This window comes from Antedon mediterranea, chromosome 1, assembly GCF_964355755.1.
Source record: "Antedon mediterranea chromosome 1, ecAntMedi1.1, whole genome shotgun sequence".
NCBI lineage: Eukaryota > Metazoa > Echinodermata > Crinoidea > Comatulida > Antedonidae > Antedon > Antedon mediterranea.
Genome location: NC_092670.1, coordinates 7,205,400 through 7,223,877, shown reverse-complemented (window position 1 = coordinate 7,223,877; position 18,478 = coordinate 7,205,400). Strand labels below are relative to the sequence as shown.

Below are 18,478 nucleotides of genomic sequence, written 5' to 3'. Positions count from 1 at the left end.
ATTTTGTGTCCGTGCAGTAGAAATAATAGCCGCGGCATTATACGGTTATATTCCAATACGAAGCAATAAAAAGCACGCAAAGCTTTAATTTACTACAGCTGACAGAAATGAGAATTAGTAAACTCAACTAATGTATAAGTCAATTCTGATCTGAAGAAAGAATTAATTAATTAAAATTGTAACGTCATGTCAAGCTTTTTATTAATTTTTTTTTGTTTTGGTAAGAAATATTTCTTGTTTGAATACCTTGAACAGTGACTGTGAACATTCCTGAAACGCTATTTCCAGATGGGTCTGACACATTGACTGTTACGACACTGACTCCTATGGGAAAGTTGTAAGATGGATGGCTAAATGTCACTCCATGCGTTTCGTAAAAGATGAAAACAGTACCAGAATTGTCTGTAGCAACCGGAGCTGTCCAATTATAAAATGCTGTTGGCCTCCCATGATCCGTAGGAAGTACGCTTAGTGCGTTAATTGGATATGACGTCACAATAGGGTCACCAATATCTAGAGTAAAAGATTTATGACATGGAAGAGAAAGATGATAGGTTAACTCTAACAACCAGATTCCTCGAATAGTAAATAGAGAGCTTTCGACTTTTGACCATTTAGGAATTAGTCAGATTCGCAGATTCTTGGTCCGGGCGACAATCAACTACACAATGCTAGTAAAATGTAGCATACAACATATTTTTAAATAATAATATTAATACCAATTTTTAAGATTACTATTATTTGCATTATTGTAATTGCCTACCTATTTAGAAAAATAAAATAAATTTTACCTACCAATTACTTCAACTATTATAATACAAAATCCAGTGTTACCACTTCCATCAGTAGCAGTGTAATTGAGGTTAGTCTCTCCTATGGGAAAGTAAGCCGGTGATGTCTCATATGGCTTAGTCTGCATTGACTCCGAAATAGAGCCAATAGATGCATCTGTTGGAACTGGATCAGTCCACCTTGCCTCAGCCATACTTGAGTCATTTGTATTAAACACTAAATGTTCAGTTGGACAGTCTGGGTAGTAGGGATCACCAGTATCTGTTACAATATAAAAAATTAAATGAGTCACTAAATCTATTTAAATAAATTTAAGGTAAACATAACATTTGAATCCGATTTGAAAGTGTGCGATCGGCCATCTTGGATTAAGAGTCACAACAAACACTCTTCTTATGTGTTTTCATTCTTTGTTCAAGAGAATTTGAAATGGACCAGTCACAATAATTTGATATTTGTTTCCAAATATCAAAAGCAATTTTCCCTAAATGCTCATCATGTAAAATTAGTTTTACCAGGGAAGAGTGACATTATATTCACTCTAGATTTACCATATTTACATTACTGCAATGTCATTTAGAAGGGAGACTTCCCTCTTTTTATGAACATGTACGAAAGTGCGTCTATGGTTTTAGATTAAGAATTTTGAATAGTGAAAATGATATTGTTATGTGTACTACGAACTATCTTTTACGATCTTCAAATTCACTAAATGGGAAAAAATCCTATTTTAGTGTGATTTTCCGTTTTGTATTTGTTGTATTATGGAATATTTATTCTGAAATAAAGTGATCAATTCAATTCAATTTCAAAGTCCGCATTTGTGGAATAGAACAATTTATTAAACAATTTGTTTTGTGACTTATTTTTAAGAAAAATATAAAATAATTTAATATGTCTTATTACCTTCATTAATCAATAAATAACTGATACTGAACTGAACTAACAGTTTGTATTAGATATGAAAATGGGGTAGGATAATAATTTAATGTGAAAAAGATAATTTAGTGTATGACCGAGTTTCTAATTATGAAAAAGATAATGACAAAGGCTACTGTAGTAATAATTTGTTGATGATGTTGAAGCTAAATATAACAAACATTATGATACACTTACCGAGGAATGTTACAGAAAATTCGCACACAATATTCGTTTCACCAGCGGTCGACGATTTGTATTGAAGATTAAGAACTCCATCTACTCCAAAGTTTAAAACAGTACCTGGAACATATGCAGGTGTTGATGTCACCTGAACATCTGCAGCTAAACCACTTGAATTCACGGTTGCTGTAATCACTGGGATTGTGTATGCATATGGAAATGCACCGGTGTTGTGTATTGTCTCATCTTCTGGACAATTATCAAATGTGACTAAAAATACAATCCAATTTAAGTGCAAAACAAATGACTGACAGAGGAGTATACAAGTGTGTAATGAAAGATAAATAAACCTATTGAGTTATTTTGCCTATTTTTCAAACGGATCTTTCTGCTAACGCGCAACATTTGATAAACTCGCTACTACCTGATCTAACTTTCGGTAACTTTATGATCGAAGGTCAGGTTTTGCTAAATTTCCTTTCTATTATAGCTTTTTTTAATTCAGGGAAGTGGGTGCAACGCGGTTACCAAGGCAATAGGTCAAGGTCAAATATAAAAATGTTCAAATTGCTCTGATCGAGCTGAAACTTGGGAATTGAAAACAATCTTAAGCATAAAAAAGCATTCCCACCTGTTCCGTTTTGTTAAGCAATCGAAATTGTGTTGAATATGAAACCGATATCGCGGAAGGTGCTACTCAATTTTATTCGATGTCAAAGGTCAAAGGTACACTTTAACAAAAAATGCTCCGATCGAGCTCAAAATTGGGTAAATACTGAATAGCTTTATTTGTTCATTATCGTATAAAATAATAATAAAAATTCTTCTTAAAGTCTCCAAACTTGGTGTGTGTATGCAAATCGGTATAAGAAAAAACGAGTTCAAGGTCAATCTAACATTTTTCAAAATTGCTTCGATTGAGCTGAAACTTTTGACCAATAGTATAATTCATTGATGTTCTATCATTTTTTATTTATCAATTGAGATTTAACAACTTTTTTACGAAGAAGAGTAATTGTTTTTCTGTAATTAAAAAAATAGCTGCGTTGTGCCAAAAAAAAATGTCTATAAAATAGAACTCAGTCAGCAAAGGCTGACTGGGCAAGGTCAGATCCCAAGGTCATTACGCCATACGTTAACGTAAGTCTCCACTTAGTCTAAACGTCAATATATCGTTCAACGATGTTATATCATTTTTGAGAATAAATAATTAATGAAAACTTAATTGAACAACACTTATAATCACAGTATACTTGTATACCATGTTACAGTATTTAAAACTATAGATTATTTTCATGTCAGCTTGGAAAAAAATAACGATAATTTATTCTCTAATAATCGTAACTTTAGGCCTATATATGCAATTTTTGCTTTTATCTTTAAATGGAATGCAGAACTTACCATCACATGGTGGGAACTCAGGTGATGAAGTCAAGTTAGTTTTACAAGGTAAAAACGAATCTGAAAAACAGAATCACAATTGGCAGTGGCAAAAGCTGAATTGCATGATGTACATAAATTTATAAAGTTGATCATCAAAGGCTATAAAAAGGGTGTTAAACAAGCAGATATAAAAAATGTTGCCACAGTACATATTAAAAATGTGTCGTAAACAAAATAATAATAATACCACACTTATATAGCGCCCTCTTCATGAGTAATCATGCTCAAAGGCGCTTTACAGGCATTATTACCCAAGTATTTTTTTGTTGATCAAACACGTATGGAAACATACTCTTGAACGTGTCTTGATCTAACCGGGTACCCATTTATACACCTGGGTGGAGAGAGGCAAACGTAAGCAAAATATCTTGCCTACGGATACAAGCAATGCGGCGAGAGTTGGATTCAAACCTAGGACTGACGATCGATAGTTCAACGTCAAACACACTGCGCCACACGCCCTCATAATAAATACATGTTGTAGAGTAGTAAAGAATAAGAAAAAGAGTAGTAGTAGAAATGTTATGGTATTGCAAAGAAAGTTGTTAAAAGGTGCAGCTGAAATTGTAAAAAATAAACTTTATTTTGCATTGGTAGGCTACTAGTACTAACATTGTTATGATACCTCTCATTACTTAATTTCTTATATTCTTTCTAAGAGATACAGCACTGAACATATTTTTTAGTAGTTTCCTTATATTCAGAAATATATGCAATTTTGATCAATCGTCATGTAAAGCGAACGTAGAGCGTTTGAGCAAAACTATTCTTACCTGTACAATATCCCATTAAGGTTCCAGGAGTGTCAACAAAATAATGAACAAAATACAGATCATTATTTACAGTTGAACAAGCAAGAAGGGAAATTGGAACAGTGAGGGCACACGGATCTCCATTGACATCTATGCAGCCAGTAACACTTTTGATTGGATCTCCAAGTTCTGGATATGTATCTATAGAATTAGGTCAATAAAATAACAATTATTTAGTTTACTAGATTTATAGAGGGAATACCATTTAAACGTTCTAACATCTTTAAAATTACTAAAAGAACAAAATTACAAAATAAGATAAAGTTGAATTAAAAATAAAACAAAAACCTTTTTTTAAAAAACATTGAGATTACAAAATTAATACAGATTAACATCACAAAGGAATATATAAAAATTAAAGTTGATATTGCACAAAGGCTTAAAGATATAATAATTGTCCCCCAAAACATGAAAAATGAAAATTAATTAAATGAGGCTTTGAATAGTTTATTTTGTACAGTAGTTTTAATCAAGTTAATCGCTTCCGTAAAAAAAATATATATATTTTCTCATATAAAACGACAAAATAAATGGTCAAATTCAACCAAAAACCCATTGGCTCGCAGCCAATTTGACAATTTTTTGCTTTAAATTGCAGTTTTTTTTCAGGCAAGTACATTTTATGTGACATTAAAATAGCATATTTAACAACAACAATTTACAAATTTATTTTTCAAGGGGACAAAACTAAAATGTATCAACTTTTATAATTATACATGGTGCAAAGTACCAACAAAATACTGGCTAGTTCTAATTCAAGCATATTTATTTTTCAGGATAAGTTGCTCCCACCATTAACAGTTAACCGATAACTGTGATCATGAAACCTATTCAAAATCTAAGCCTGAAAGAGCATAAATAATGTTATACCCACAACGTAAACACTTACTACGACTTTTCTTGTTCAATAAGTAAACAAATAACATTATTTACTAAAGGATATTCTACCACATTTTTAGAAGCATGAATAACAATGTATATACTATTATTATTATTAATTACACGAACATCTACATTTTCTTTAAAAAAAAAATTCATAACTAGGAAGTGATGGTTCTCTGAATGTTTATTATTTACTATACTAATGAGATTGTAGAACGTCGTGGCCGTTGGAAAACTTGTTTCGGCCCACTTTTTATTATTTTGTCTGCAACACAATATAATTATTATTATCATTACATTACAGTATAATCATGGAGGAATTAGTAAATTCATCCATATATAATCAAATAGATCGCCAGAATTAACACAATTAATATTAAGAAGTGTAGAAATACAAAAATTCTAATTACTTTGACCCCGCTGAAGGTTAAAAATGTACCGATCAAATTAGAAATTGTGTTTTTAAATCTTTCTAAGATATGTTACTCAGTCTACGTTTTGCGGAATGCATGAGACAGATAGGGAGGTATCAAAGGAGGAGTTCCTTACAAAATATTTGTATTATAGAATTATTGAGTATAATTCATATCTAGTTAGGATTCATAAAACTTAAAAAGCAGTTAACAAACCATCAATCCAAACTGGGAATAAAGTTCCACATTTAAAACTTCCTGGTGTTGAGGTTGGCATTCTAATATCGATCCTTTCACCCTCATTTCTCAGCTTGTACCAGCCATCTATTATAAAATCATCAGATATTGGAGACTCAGACCCAAGGTCATATAGAATACTACGTTGCCACTCTGTAAGCACAAGATCAGTATCACATGGACCACCTAAGAACACAAGAAATCATAATAACTATTCTTAACGTTTAGGCCTAGATGCAATTTTAAATTTAAGATTAAAAATTTAAAATTAAATAATGGATCCGTAGTGTAGTGTGCTACTGATAGGCTTACATGAGTCTCTTCAGAGTTATCGGTAGCAGTCGGTTCCATCCATGTAACATCGAATGCAGATGCCCACCAGTTGTTTTGTTAACAGTCATATGCATTGGACAATTAATAATACATAAATTAATGATATACATTTACGTGTTAATTTGGTATTTTTTGCTGGTTTTTTTTTCTGAATGAATATGTAAAGAAGTAAAAATAAAAATAAACTATGGGCCTACAACTAGTCATTATGCCAAAAAATATCGTGTTTGCCTCAAATCTTTTTTTTCCTTAAATCCATCTATGTGTTTTTTTACTGTTACTACCATACTTTCTCCTTGTAAGATATAACTATACTGTAATATCTTGAATACAAAACTTTCATGCTTTGTTTTATTTTACTTGATCTTCAAAATGTATAGAACACTGTTTCTATCGTTTTTATGGTTGGAATGATTTTGAAATAGATAACGCATTTATTTCTCATCCTTTTTAAATTGGATTTGGTTAAATAATCGTCGTGCAAAGTAGATACAATATGATGGTATACTGAATCAATAATTAAATATTTGTTGATTCATGACGGATTGATTAATTTTATCATCAAATCGAGTCACAAAAGAAATTGCAGTACACATACACATAAACTAATATTGGATATCAGTATTTACATCTCATTCATGTAGAAACTTTTATAATTGCACTTTTAGTTGCATCTTGGGTATTGATATAATTTTAAAACTAACATATAAAGCAATATAAAGAAATGGGAAAACAGTAAACATACCTGTAATTATTACTTTAACATAACACGAGGCTTGATTTGAAATTGGTGACGCATTGTCAAGGAATGTGTATTCAATTATAGTTTCTCCAATTGGAAATACACCAGTACTCTCAAAGTTATAAGAAACCAAGTCAATAATTCTACTTGGGTTGTAGACTAATGTATAGTTGGTATCAAACATAGTAACAAGAACATTATCCACTACAGTAATGTTGAAACTGACAGTGACATTGGGATTTTCAGGATCAATCATACCATAAATTATTGAAGGACAAATCGGAGTAGGTGGCTCCACATCTACATATTTAAACAATATTTATCATTATAATCAGCATTTCATAAAACAAAGTTTATAAAAAAAGACTGTAATTAACATAAATTGATAGACTAAAACCCAAACCATATCAAATTAAAATAAGTGAAAAGATAAAAAAAAAAGATAGGAAAATCCTAACCCTTTAATATAAAATATCTAGTCATTTGTTATGTAAATATGTAACGACAAATGTAATGATGTTTATAATGTATATGTATAGTTTGATTAACATGCAATATTCTAATTAATGTTTAAATAATGGATTTTTTGTATCTGAAGACTTCATAATTTGCAAATTTTCTAAATTTTTATTCTTTTTAAACAGCTATTTTATTTACCTTCAACCACGATATAAAAGTCACAGGTGTCAAAATTGCCATAAGGATCAGTTGCTGTAAAAGTGATTGTGTGAGTACCAATTGGTATCATGTCACCTGACTCATATGGTGATGACAATACAGTCACTGTTTCATTACTATTGTCACTTGTCACAGAAGGATCCCATGTAACTGTTGAATTCTGACTTCCTTGATCCGTCCGGACATTTAAAAGTCCAAATCCCTCTCCAATGTAATTCGTTGAAGTAACATTTGTTGGGCAGTCAATCATTGGCCGTTCATTATCTAATAACAAAAAGGGTAAAACTTTTAAGAAACTGAATATAGCAAAGAATATTAATATAAACATGAAGGAGAATCTATCTAGGCGTCTCCCTATGTTCAATTCACACAATGTGTCACCTCTACCACATTTCAAAATGGATCTGATACTTAGGTCATGTAGGTATATCATCGCCTCACAATTAATTTAAAATACCAGTGTAAACGCAATATTACGGTAATTGTATAATAATTAATCAATCAATATTGATTTATTGATTGAATTTTTTAAAATTGTATTTTAATTAAAATCTCCTATAGAGTGCAGTAGACATACCTTCAACTGTGATAACAAAACTACAGCTATAATTAAAGTTACCAGATGAATCTGAGACATTGTAATGGACTGTTGTGTTACCAATTGGAAACATATTATCACCAGAAGTGTATTCCGATTCTATTTGAAGAGTTTCCCCAGAATTATCAGTAGAGGTTGGTGACACCCATGTGATATTAGTGGCAAATACCTCACCAGTCGTTGTGTTAGCAGTAAAATCAATAGGACAATCAATAATATGGGGAGCTTGTTCATCTATTGAGATAAAACGTATTATACCTTTAAAAAGGAGCTGATTTTTTTTTGTTTTTTTTTTTATATTTAACAAACACATAGGCCTATACAAAATACATATATTTGTTAGTATGCAAGTGTGAAATTGTACAATTAATATTGTAAATACAATTATTGTTATTATTTTAGTAGTGAGACCTATAAGTTCAACTTGATATCTTCATAATAGCATTAAACAAATAGATTACGATTTTGTGAATTTTTTCTGAACTTCAAACCCCATGAGTTGGAATACATAGAAAAAAGAAATTGGAAAAGAAATCGTTGGACTTCTTTCATGGTTCAGTTAAGGTGACTACAACACAATGCATAGAATAACATACCTCTTACAATTATATGTACACTACATTCAGCTATATTACCAAACGAGTCTGTTGCTGTGAAGTTTACAGTTACAGCACCAATTCTAACACTTTTTGTGTAATGTGTCGAGGTGTTCAGTCCAGGTGTAAATGAACCAATTGCATTTGAGTCTTCTAAAAGACTTGCTACTTCTACATTATCTGTTGCTTGTATTACCCACACTGCAATTCCACTGCTTGCATCTTGAGTGTTACTGATAGTTAACGGCATTGGGCATGTGATAACTGGACCCTCATGATCTAATTACAAAAAGGAATCAATAACCAATCAATATCAATCAACCACCGTAAATATCAAAGAAACAATAACGTCGATGTATCCTAAGAATGCAACATTCGAATCACATATAAATAATTACAACCATTTAATCCAAACATGGACAAATTCAACTATTTTAATTTTTTTTCATAAATATAGTAATTAGGTAGTTTTATACGTACATTTATAAACATGTTTTTTCATGCTACATTAGCCAAAATGTTTTCAACTAGTGGCGTTGTTAGATTTGTCAATTAGCAATTAAAAAAATATGAAACGAACCTTCAACTCTAATTGTAAATGAACAAGTATTCCGATTTCCACTAGGATCTGACACATTATAAACAATTGTGTAATTTACTCCAACGTTAAACATGTTTCCAGAACTGAATGTTGGTTCAGAAAGAGTAGAGTCTCCACTGTTATCACTGACTGAAGGTGGATCCCAGGTAACCGTGGCAAAATTTTCACCACTGTCTGTGTGTATCGTCCAAATGTCTGCATTAAAGCTGGAAAAAGAGTTTGTAGAATTTGTTGGACATATGATACTGGGGTCCTCTGTATCTGTAAAAAAAAACAAATTATACATTTTAATTAATTATATATTTCCTCTCTACTAAATATAAATAAAAAAAATATTTAAGGTTAATGTGTAGAAGAGATGTAGCTTGATGGTTAACGTACTTGCTTTCCAATTCCAAGGTTCATGGTTCAATTCAGACCTAGTGGCCGGGTTTTAACTCACGACTCTTTTACTCCACTCCCTAAGCCTCAAATGAGACTTAGCTTATAAGCATGATAAATTATAAAATAGTTTTAGTTTTAACACAAATCAAACCATTTATATTATCACCAACAAACTGTACCAACAATTTGTAAAAAAAAATACACAGAATCTCTAAAACAAACAACTCTTTAAAAACTAAAAAATGAATTATTATATCACTTTTATAAGACCTTTATGTTTTATTTCTATTCAAAACCATTGTGATTGCAATGCAAATGTTCTTGTCAAATAATTAGACAAATACCTTCCACAGTGACTGTGAACATCCCTGAAACGCTGTTTCCAGATGGGTCTGAAACATTCACTTTTACAACACGGAGTCCTATAGGAAAGTTGTACGACGGATTGCTAAACGTTACTCCATTGGTTTCGTAAGAGACTATGACTGTATTAGAATTATCAATAGCAAATGGAGCTGTCCAGTTATATAAAGCTGTTGATTGTCCAGGATCCGTAGACAATAGTACGTTAACAGGATAGGAAATCACATTAGGGTTTCCAATATCTACAGTAATGGATGACATGTACATAATTTAATATTAAACAAAGTATCGTATATGTGAGATTATAATTTCACACTTTCTTGCTTATATTTACAAAAGCATTCACTGTAACATCAATAAGAGTTTTTTGAATAGTATACAGTGAGAGAGATTTGATTTTCGGTGTATCATCAATCGATTCCTCGCTCGACCCTTGGCAGATTCTATGTCTGGGCGACGAACAATGCTGCTAAAATTCAAACATCCTAACAGCTAAAGTACACTCAAATATGTCATTAACATAATAATATGGGTTGGCATTTATCAATATTTGCTTATATTTTTGCTTAAGCTGAAATATTTAAGAAGTGCTTAAGCAAATAACTTAATCTTATTTATCAAACCGTCTTAGCAGAAAAATTGTCTTAGGTAAATTTTACTTTGCACATGCGCAAAATTAAACTCTAGAGGGCAGCAAATTATGTCTTAAGACGAAAAATTCTTGCTTACGCATGTGTATTAGCTTTTTTCTCTTAGCGATGGCCGCGCTGCGTGTTTTTTTTTTTACAGGACAAACGAGCGTGGGCAGAAGTCATGAATAATTCATTACCTTAATTATTTTCTATTATAAAGAATTTAAAGATAGCTGATCTACTTCCTAAAAATACTAAACCTAACCCTCTAAATAATCTCTCTCAACTATTAAAAAAACATGTTCATGAAAGACCTCGAACCAAGGGCTTCAGCGTAATAGGTTAAAGCCTTTACCACTAGACCAAACATTTCGGTTGGCAGACGTTGTTTACACTAATTATCCCTCTATAATGTTCCCTATTATGTCATAATTAATCATGAATTATTCATGATTTCTGCCCACGTTCGTCCTGGAAAAAAAAATTACGCGGCCGCGCTATAACATTTTATCTCCGTATTTTCACTCCCAACAAGAGTAGCATTCTGGCTACTATTGTTTTTATTACTTGAAATAGAGAAAGAGCACAACAGTCGGAAATACATACGAAAATCATTCGCTCTAAACTTAAATCAAATCAACATTTATTTATTTTTATCAATGACAGCGACCCTTGGCAGTCGATACAGTTTTCTAAAAGCTAGTCAATTGGGTCGTACCTATCCCGAAAATGTTAGTTTTGCTCGTCCAATTTCTAGGCCATCTTTATGAAGATCGATATCATTATTTTTAGCGTCCGTAGTAGAGCGTAAAACGCACTAGCGTAGCCTTTCTGAATGTTCAATGTTCCAGCCTAGCGCGCTCGCGTTGTCAAAAAAGAATGTTTCTGTTGCAGAAATGAGATAAGACGAAATTTTTCATCTTAAGGCAGGGTGTTGTTCGTCTTAGATTTAAGACAAAATTAAGCAAATTTTTTTGCTTAAATATATTGATAAATCTGACTTAGGCAAAGTTAAGATGATTTTTTTGCTAAGCAAGTTTGATAAATCCGGCCCATGGTATCCAATACCTACAGTAATCAATATAATTAACGATTAACGTTACTTTTAAAAAGCAATAATGTAAATCATATAAATTAAGTAATACGATTTTGTAATTTACAATGAAATGTAAAATGCATTATTTTTTAACAAATTACATTGTCTTCCTACAGTTTGAGTCACATAATATAAAATGTTACATACAAATTCATGTGTACGTATTTAAATCATTTTTTTTTAACTTTTGCAAAAAAAATTACAAAATATATATATAACATAATACGCATGACTTTTCTACACATGTTATTATCACTTCAATACATTCCTGATGTTTAACAACATGGCTGCAGTCGCGTAAACAGTAAAAACAGACCAGGTCCGCATTTATGGAATGCTATTAAACAATCTGCTTTGTTACATATTTTTATACAGGCCTATAACATTTTAGATATATAAAAATTATATATGTCTCGTTATTATGAATAATTAGAAAATATTGTTATTTGGATATTATTTTAATTTTGTTATATTTACTTTGTAAAGTCAAGGGTCAAGATGACACAAGAATCCCTGATCGTAATATTTTTTCTTTTAATTATTCTGTTGTTCTTTATTTCATTCTATTTTGTTTGCTTTTCTGTTATTACTAATATTGTTTTAATATCTTTATTATTATCATTTATATTAAATACATTTTATTAAACTTAACTGAACTAATAATGTTTATTTAGGCCTTACAACTAGATAGGATAATACTGTGAAAAGATAATTTACTATAATGGCTCGTATTACAATGATACTAATTTGTAGACACGACTTGACTGACAAAATAAATAATAACAATAACAATAATTTGTTGCTGGTAATTTAGTTTGGCTGTGTTGAATATGACAAACATGATAGACTTACCGAAAACCATTACAGAAAACTCGCACACAACACCCGTTTCACCAGCGGCCAATGCTGTATACTGAAGATTAAGAACTTCATCTACCCCAAAGTTTACAACAGTACCTGGAACATATGCCGGTCTTGATGTCACCTGAACATCTGCAGCTAAACCACTTGAATTCACGGTTGCTGTAATAACTGGGATAGTGTATGCATATGGAAATGCACCGGTGTTATTGATTCCCTCATCTCCTGTACAATTATCAAATGTGACTAGAAAAAAAGACAAATCCAATTGCATTGTAATCGAATGGGCAAAACCATTACTGAAAAGGGTATGCACGTTTGTAAATGGTAGGATAAAAATCATTATATTTTGTTAATCAATTAAGATTTAACAACATTTTTACTGTACTGTTTTTGTTCATTCATTTTAGTAAGTAGCTTGTACTTAGTTTTAAAAATGAAGGGAGTATTACATGGATTCTATAAACACAAAATAGCTCTAAATCTAAATTTAAATGTATGTTTATCATCTTGTCAAATCATTTTGGTGAAAGAAAAATAAATGCTAAAAATATATTTAAAAGTATAAGCGGATATACAAAAAAAATAGAATAAAAATATTGTTTAAATACGTAGTTCTTAATTCAATTCAATTCAATTCAATTTCTTTATAGCTGCAAATGCCACCAATGGCTACTATCCGCTAAAACATGCAACATCAAACAAACATATGCATATTTACATTATTATTTTATAATAATGTGCCGTAGTAAACAGAGACAGCAACAACAAAATACCGTCAAATTGTCATTATCATACTCAATTTTTATTTATTTATTTTTTAGTTTATTTATTTTTAATCAATCGAAACCAACAGCGATAATTACCGCCACTAACAGGTTTGATACAAACAAAGACACGACTATTAAATCACCTTGATAGTCTTAACATTGATCAAGGGCTTCTCTCATCTAGTGCCCACCTTGACCAGAGCATAAACCAATACATCTGAGGCAGATACTAGATGCAGGGGCTGCCAGTCAGCAGTGCGGATTTCAACTGCCTAACGGGACCACAGAACGAGTGTTGACAAAGTGCGAGGCAGCGAGGCACGCGAGGCAAGCGAGGCATGCGAGGCAAGCGAGGCATGCCAAATATTTGTGCGAGGCATCATTTTATCATTTCCAAAAGTGCGAGGCATGCGAGGCATATAGTTTACAATTTCAAAAAGGTGCGAGGCATATCTTAACGTGCTATTATGCTATATTATAGGCCTAATAATCAATCGATACAAGCGTATCTAAATAGATTCGTTTATACACTCATCATGTTGTTTATTTTTATGTAACGATTGTTTTTTCATTCAAGTCATATCGTGTCAAATTTTACTTTTACAAAAGTGTCCAAACTACGGTTCAAAAATCTGAACGACAGTCTTCAACTTTCGATAAACAATAATTGTTATAGCGACACACTCATCAAATGACTGCAATGTTTGTTGGCATTTCGAGCGTGTTCACTCACATGTCTCTCGAACATAGCAGAGTGAAAATAATATTTTGTCACACCCCTGCGCCTAGATCCGGTAGACCCGAGAGATGGAAAATCCCTCTTTACTAATTAGCAGGTAGCGGAATGATTCAGCCCTCAGCTCAGAGGATTGTGGTGCATTCCCCTCCTATAGCACGTGGTTTCAGCAGCAACGCACAGACTTCTCTCTGAGCGGCGTGCCAAAGACATTTTTGACATTCCATTCTCTAGGAACAACACGTGTACCTCTCTCGCAAATAAGGTGAACAGCGATTGCCAGGACAAGTTCAATAACTGGCGGTGAATAAAAGGTAACTGATATGCCGATCCAATAACATGCCGCAAAGACAAAAATTGCGACAGAATTCTGGAGGCGAGCGCGTGTGAAAAAAGACTTACGTCCGACAATTGTAATACTAGGCCTAAAATTAAACTTTAGCTAATATGCTTAGCCCTAACTTAGATAAGAGGCCTATGTAGAAAATAATTTAATCAATTTTGATAAAATAATAATTGGTGTAATATTTAATAATGATACACTATTCCTGTTTTAGTAAGCTAGGTATATTACGAACGATTTTTATTTATTGTTGTCCATGTACGTACTAATAAACCTGGCGCTAGTTTCCTTCGCTTGTATTTTTACTCCAAATTTGATAACTAACTTTATCGTGTGAATACCACACCTTAGAAGTATACCTCATGATTACTTTAATGAAAGAATCACATAAAAAGTAACAAATAAATCCTTAAATTAATGATTTTACAGGCGTTTTTCTCGCACACTGTTCGCGAATTTCACTTATTCAATGTTCAATATTTTTGTTTCTATGGAGCGCCAAAAGAGCAACGATAATAGAGGACTAAAACTCAGTGGAATGCGTCAATTTCTCATGCATTTATTGGTGAAAAACACGTTTTATTTCAATATATTTGTGAATTTTTCAATAAAAATGTTGTAATATGTTACTGCTGATACTGTTCTGTTTTCAAAGAATAATAATCGATCCTAAATCAACATCACTACCTAGTCTAGACCTAGGACATCCTACTAAGGATATTATGATGAATTTTTCTATTTTATTCTTTAAAAGGTTAACGAAACCGTGTACTTTATCAACAGTAACATTTTTCCTTACTGACAGTGACAAAATCTATTGAAATTGTACTTGATTTTCACCAAATAATGCGTTAAATATAAATGGATTCCACAGAGTTGTTAGCCCTCTAATTAATTTTGCTCTTTTGGCGTTCCATAGAAACCAAAATACTGTATTGAACATTGAGTGTGCGAAATGCGAGAAAAACAACGTCTGTAAAATCACCAATTTAATGGATTTATTGTTACTTTTATGTGATTTTTCTTCATTAAAGTAGGCCTACTAATTCTAAGCTGTGGTATTCAGGATAAAGTTGGTTAAAATACAAGGCAGGTGCAAAAGGAAACTAGCCTAGCGGGCCTAGCTAGGCTACTTCAATTTCAGTGATTTCCTGCCTTGCAATTTTGAGAAATGATAAAATGATGCCTCGCATTTTTTGATGATGGTAAAACGATGCCTCGCATAAATTTCTGACTTGCCTCGCATGCCTTTCCTGCCTCGCGTGCCTCGCTGCCTCGCACTTTGTTACTACCCCCACAGCTCCCGATATTCCCAGATGGTCTCCCATCCAAGCTCTAAAGAGGCCCAACGTTGCTTAACTTCGGTGATCTGACGAGAACTGGTGTTTGAACGTGGTAAAGCCGTATTAAAATAGTACAGTGGCATGTGACGATACACCACTTACGACGTTTATATTATGTGTAATTATCAATTATCAAACCATCTAGGTCGTGCCCACAGATGGTTCTCGAATAGCTACATAATAATTTCAGCGTTAAAAAATGACGATTTCAAAATGTACGTACCGCAGGACAATAATACATGTCGTTTACAGGAACGAATAAATGGACACTGTGATTTATGTACTCAACTAAAATTAGCACCCTATTACTTCCGAAAGAGAAACTTGTCACAAAATAAGACCAATTGTTTAAGTCAAATTTAAACAAACTTAATTTGTGTTTTGTATGTAACATTATGGTTGAGGGATGGGGAAGAGGATGGGTGCAAAGAGGAACAATGTTAAAATAGATTCTTTATCCATTTAGTAACGAAATATTAATTGCTTTCATGTTTTACAAATAATATACCACTAAACACAGTAAAACATTGCGATGTAATACTTTGTTGAAACTATCACCGTCCTAGTCGATTGAAATAGTACAGCACAGTAACGATACATCACTACGACGTGTATATGTTTATAATATAATGTAAAACAATTTGTGAAAACCACCTCTATTCGGGAAAAATCATAAATTCGATTTAATCGTCAATAAATATTAAATTATCTAACTCAACTTAATTAGTAGGCCTAATGGTTTTCAATTGTTTCTTAGAGCCAATTCATGTTGGTTCCTACCCTACCCACCAAAGTTGTTCTGCGTTTAGGGCATGTGATGTACCGTAGGCCTATTCTCTACTGGTTTTACAACGCTACTCATGCCAGTGAGGGAAAGGTGATGATGTGGGTGGTTTAACTGCAATAATAAAGATTTGTACATAATATACGGCGAGTGAAAACGCTAGCTCATTATCCGTTTAAAAAAAAATTATATCCAACCTCTGCAGCACAGATTGAAAACAAAAATGGATCGAATTTCGAGTATACAGTACTGTACTTGCCTTTACGACGCCTGAGGGAATAGACACTTGTGAAACAGAGATTGGAATGTTCCATTCATCGCAAATCAATACATTTGTATAATCGTATATTAAATCTATCAAAATAGTATTTTTTAAAGAAAATCGGCCTGTCTTCAACATTATGATGCTGTACTCTAGCTGTTCAACCAGTTTTCACCTATTAAAAACAATTATCGTAGGAGGAGATAGGAAAATGCGAAGCCTCCTCGTATTTTTGTGGCGGGTATTTTTCAAGATGGACATCCATTAGACAGTGTATACCACGATCGGAAAACACCCCTAGCTGGGGCAAATCGTTGAACCTAAATTCGTTTTAATCGTCAATAACTAATTACCTAACTCAATTTAATTAGTAAACAGGGTTACATCAGATGGTTAAAATCAGTACCGAAAGTATGAACCAACTTTATATACCGTGAGTAAAAATTCTAGAAATAAACCGAGATTTACCGAATTTTGCCCTTACGTATTTTATCTATATATATAGATACAAACAGTTATAAAGCTAACTTAGACAAAAATACTCACTTTGTGAATTGACAAGATTAGAAATTCCAAGTATCAAAATCAGAAATGTTAGTAACATTTTCCTGTAAATGTAAACACGAGGTATGTATCGTCTGATACAACTAAAATGTTTCACTCAAAATAATATCTCCAAACATTATAACTTTTTGGAATGTTCACAACGTTGTATGTACCAGGAACTAATAAATAAATGTAGAAATAGTGCTTTATATACGTTTTTCTTGATCTGATATGTTTCAATAGTACCAGGGGGTTCAAAGGATTAATAATATGCTCAAATAGTTTTATATTTTAGACTTTAGAATTTGGTTCAATGAATAATGCATTATACTTTGCAATACATTGTGACGTGTTTATTTTGAATCTTTATCCTTTCAAAACACTTTTTGGATATATAAGATTATAATTTGAACCAAGAAATAATAAATAAATATAAAACTAGTTGTTTGTTTGTACAAGAAACTAATCAATGCATGTTTCAATAATGCTTTATATACGTTTATCTTGATCTTATATGTTTTAATAGGTGCTAGGAGGTTCAAAAGAGTAATAACAAAGAATAATGCATTATACTTTGCAATACATTGTGACTTGTTTATTTTGAATCTTTAGCCTTTCAAAACACTTTTTGGATATATAGGATTATATTAATTGAACCAAGAAATACTAAATAAATATAAAACTAGTTGTTTGTTTGTACAAGAAACTAATCAATGCATGTAGAAATAGTGCTTTATATAAGTTTATCTTGATCTTATATGTTTAAATAGGTACTAGGAGGTTCAAAGGATTAATAACAAAGAATAATGCATTATACTTTGTAATAGGCCTACATTGTGTTTATTTTGAATCGTAGTCTTTCAAAACACTTTTGAATAACGTAGGATTCTATTTGAACCAAGAAATACTAATATAAATATATTACTGCTTTATGAACTTGTAGATTCCTTGTTTATTCTATCAAGAGTTTCGTTTGAATATCCTTTAGAAAATATCATAAAGAAGGAAATAGAAGGTCGATATGTACAAGGAAGTCATGCAACAATATGTTTATTTTGAAGGGTTACTCGGAGTTACATTCTATGAAATGTTTTAAATACCAGATTCTCAGATCTGTATTTCCACACACT

General features: G+C 32.0%; 1 protein-coding gene across 1 annotated transcript; it reads right to left on the bottom strand.

The window, feature by feature from the left end:
• Window positions 1-84: 84 nt before the first annotated feature.
• LOC140040753 (hyalin-like) lies at window positions 85-17,535 on the bottom strand. The gene is made up of 15 exons (XM_072086920.1): window positions 17,349-17,535; window positions 12,556-12,810; window positions 9,957-10,217; window positions 9,208-9,489; window positions 8,628-8,906; window positions 8,011-8,265; window positions 7,413-7,697; window positions 6,759-7,055; window positions 5,660-5,866; window positions 4,110-4,289; window positions 3,295-3,354; window positions 1,909-2,163; window positions 796-1,053; window positions 247-513; window positions 85-98 (listed from the first exon to the last, which is right to left on the bottom strand). The coding sequence occupies exons 1-15, from the start codon at window positions 17,404-17,406 to the stop codon at window positions 85-87; spliced, it is 3,213 nt and encodes a 1,070-aa protein (XP_071943021.1). The 5' UTR covers window positions 17,407-17,535.
• Between the last annotated feature and the right edge of the window lie 943 nt (window positions 17,536-18,478).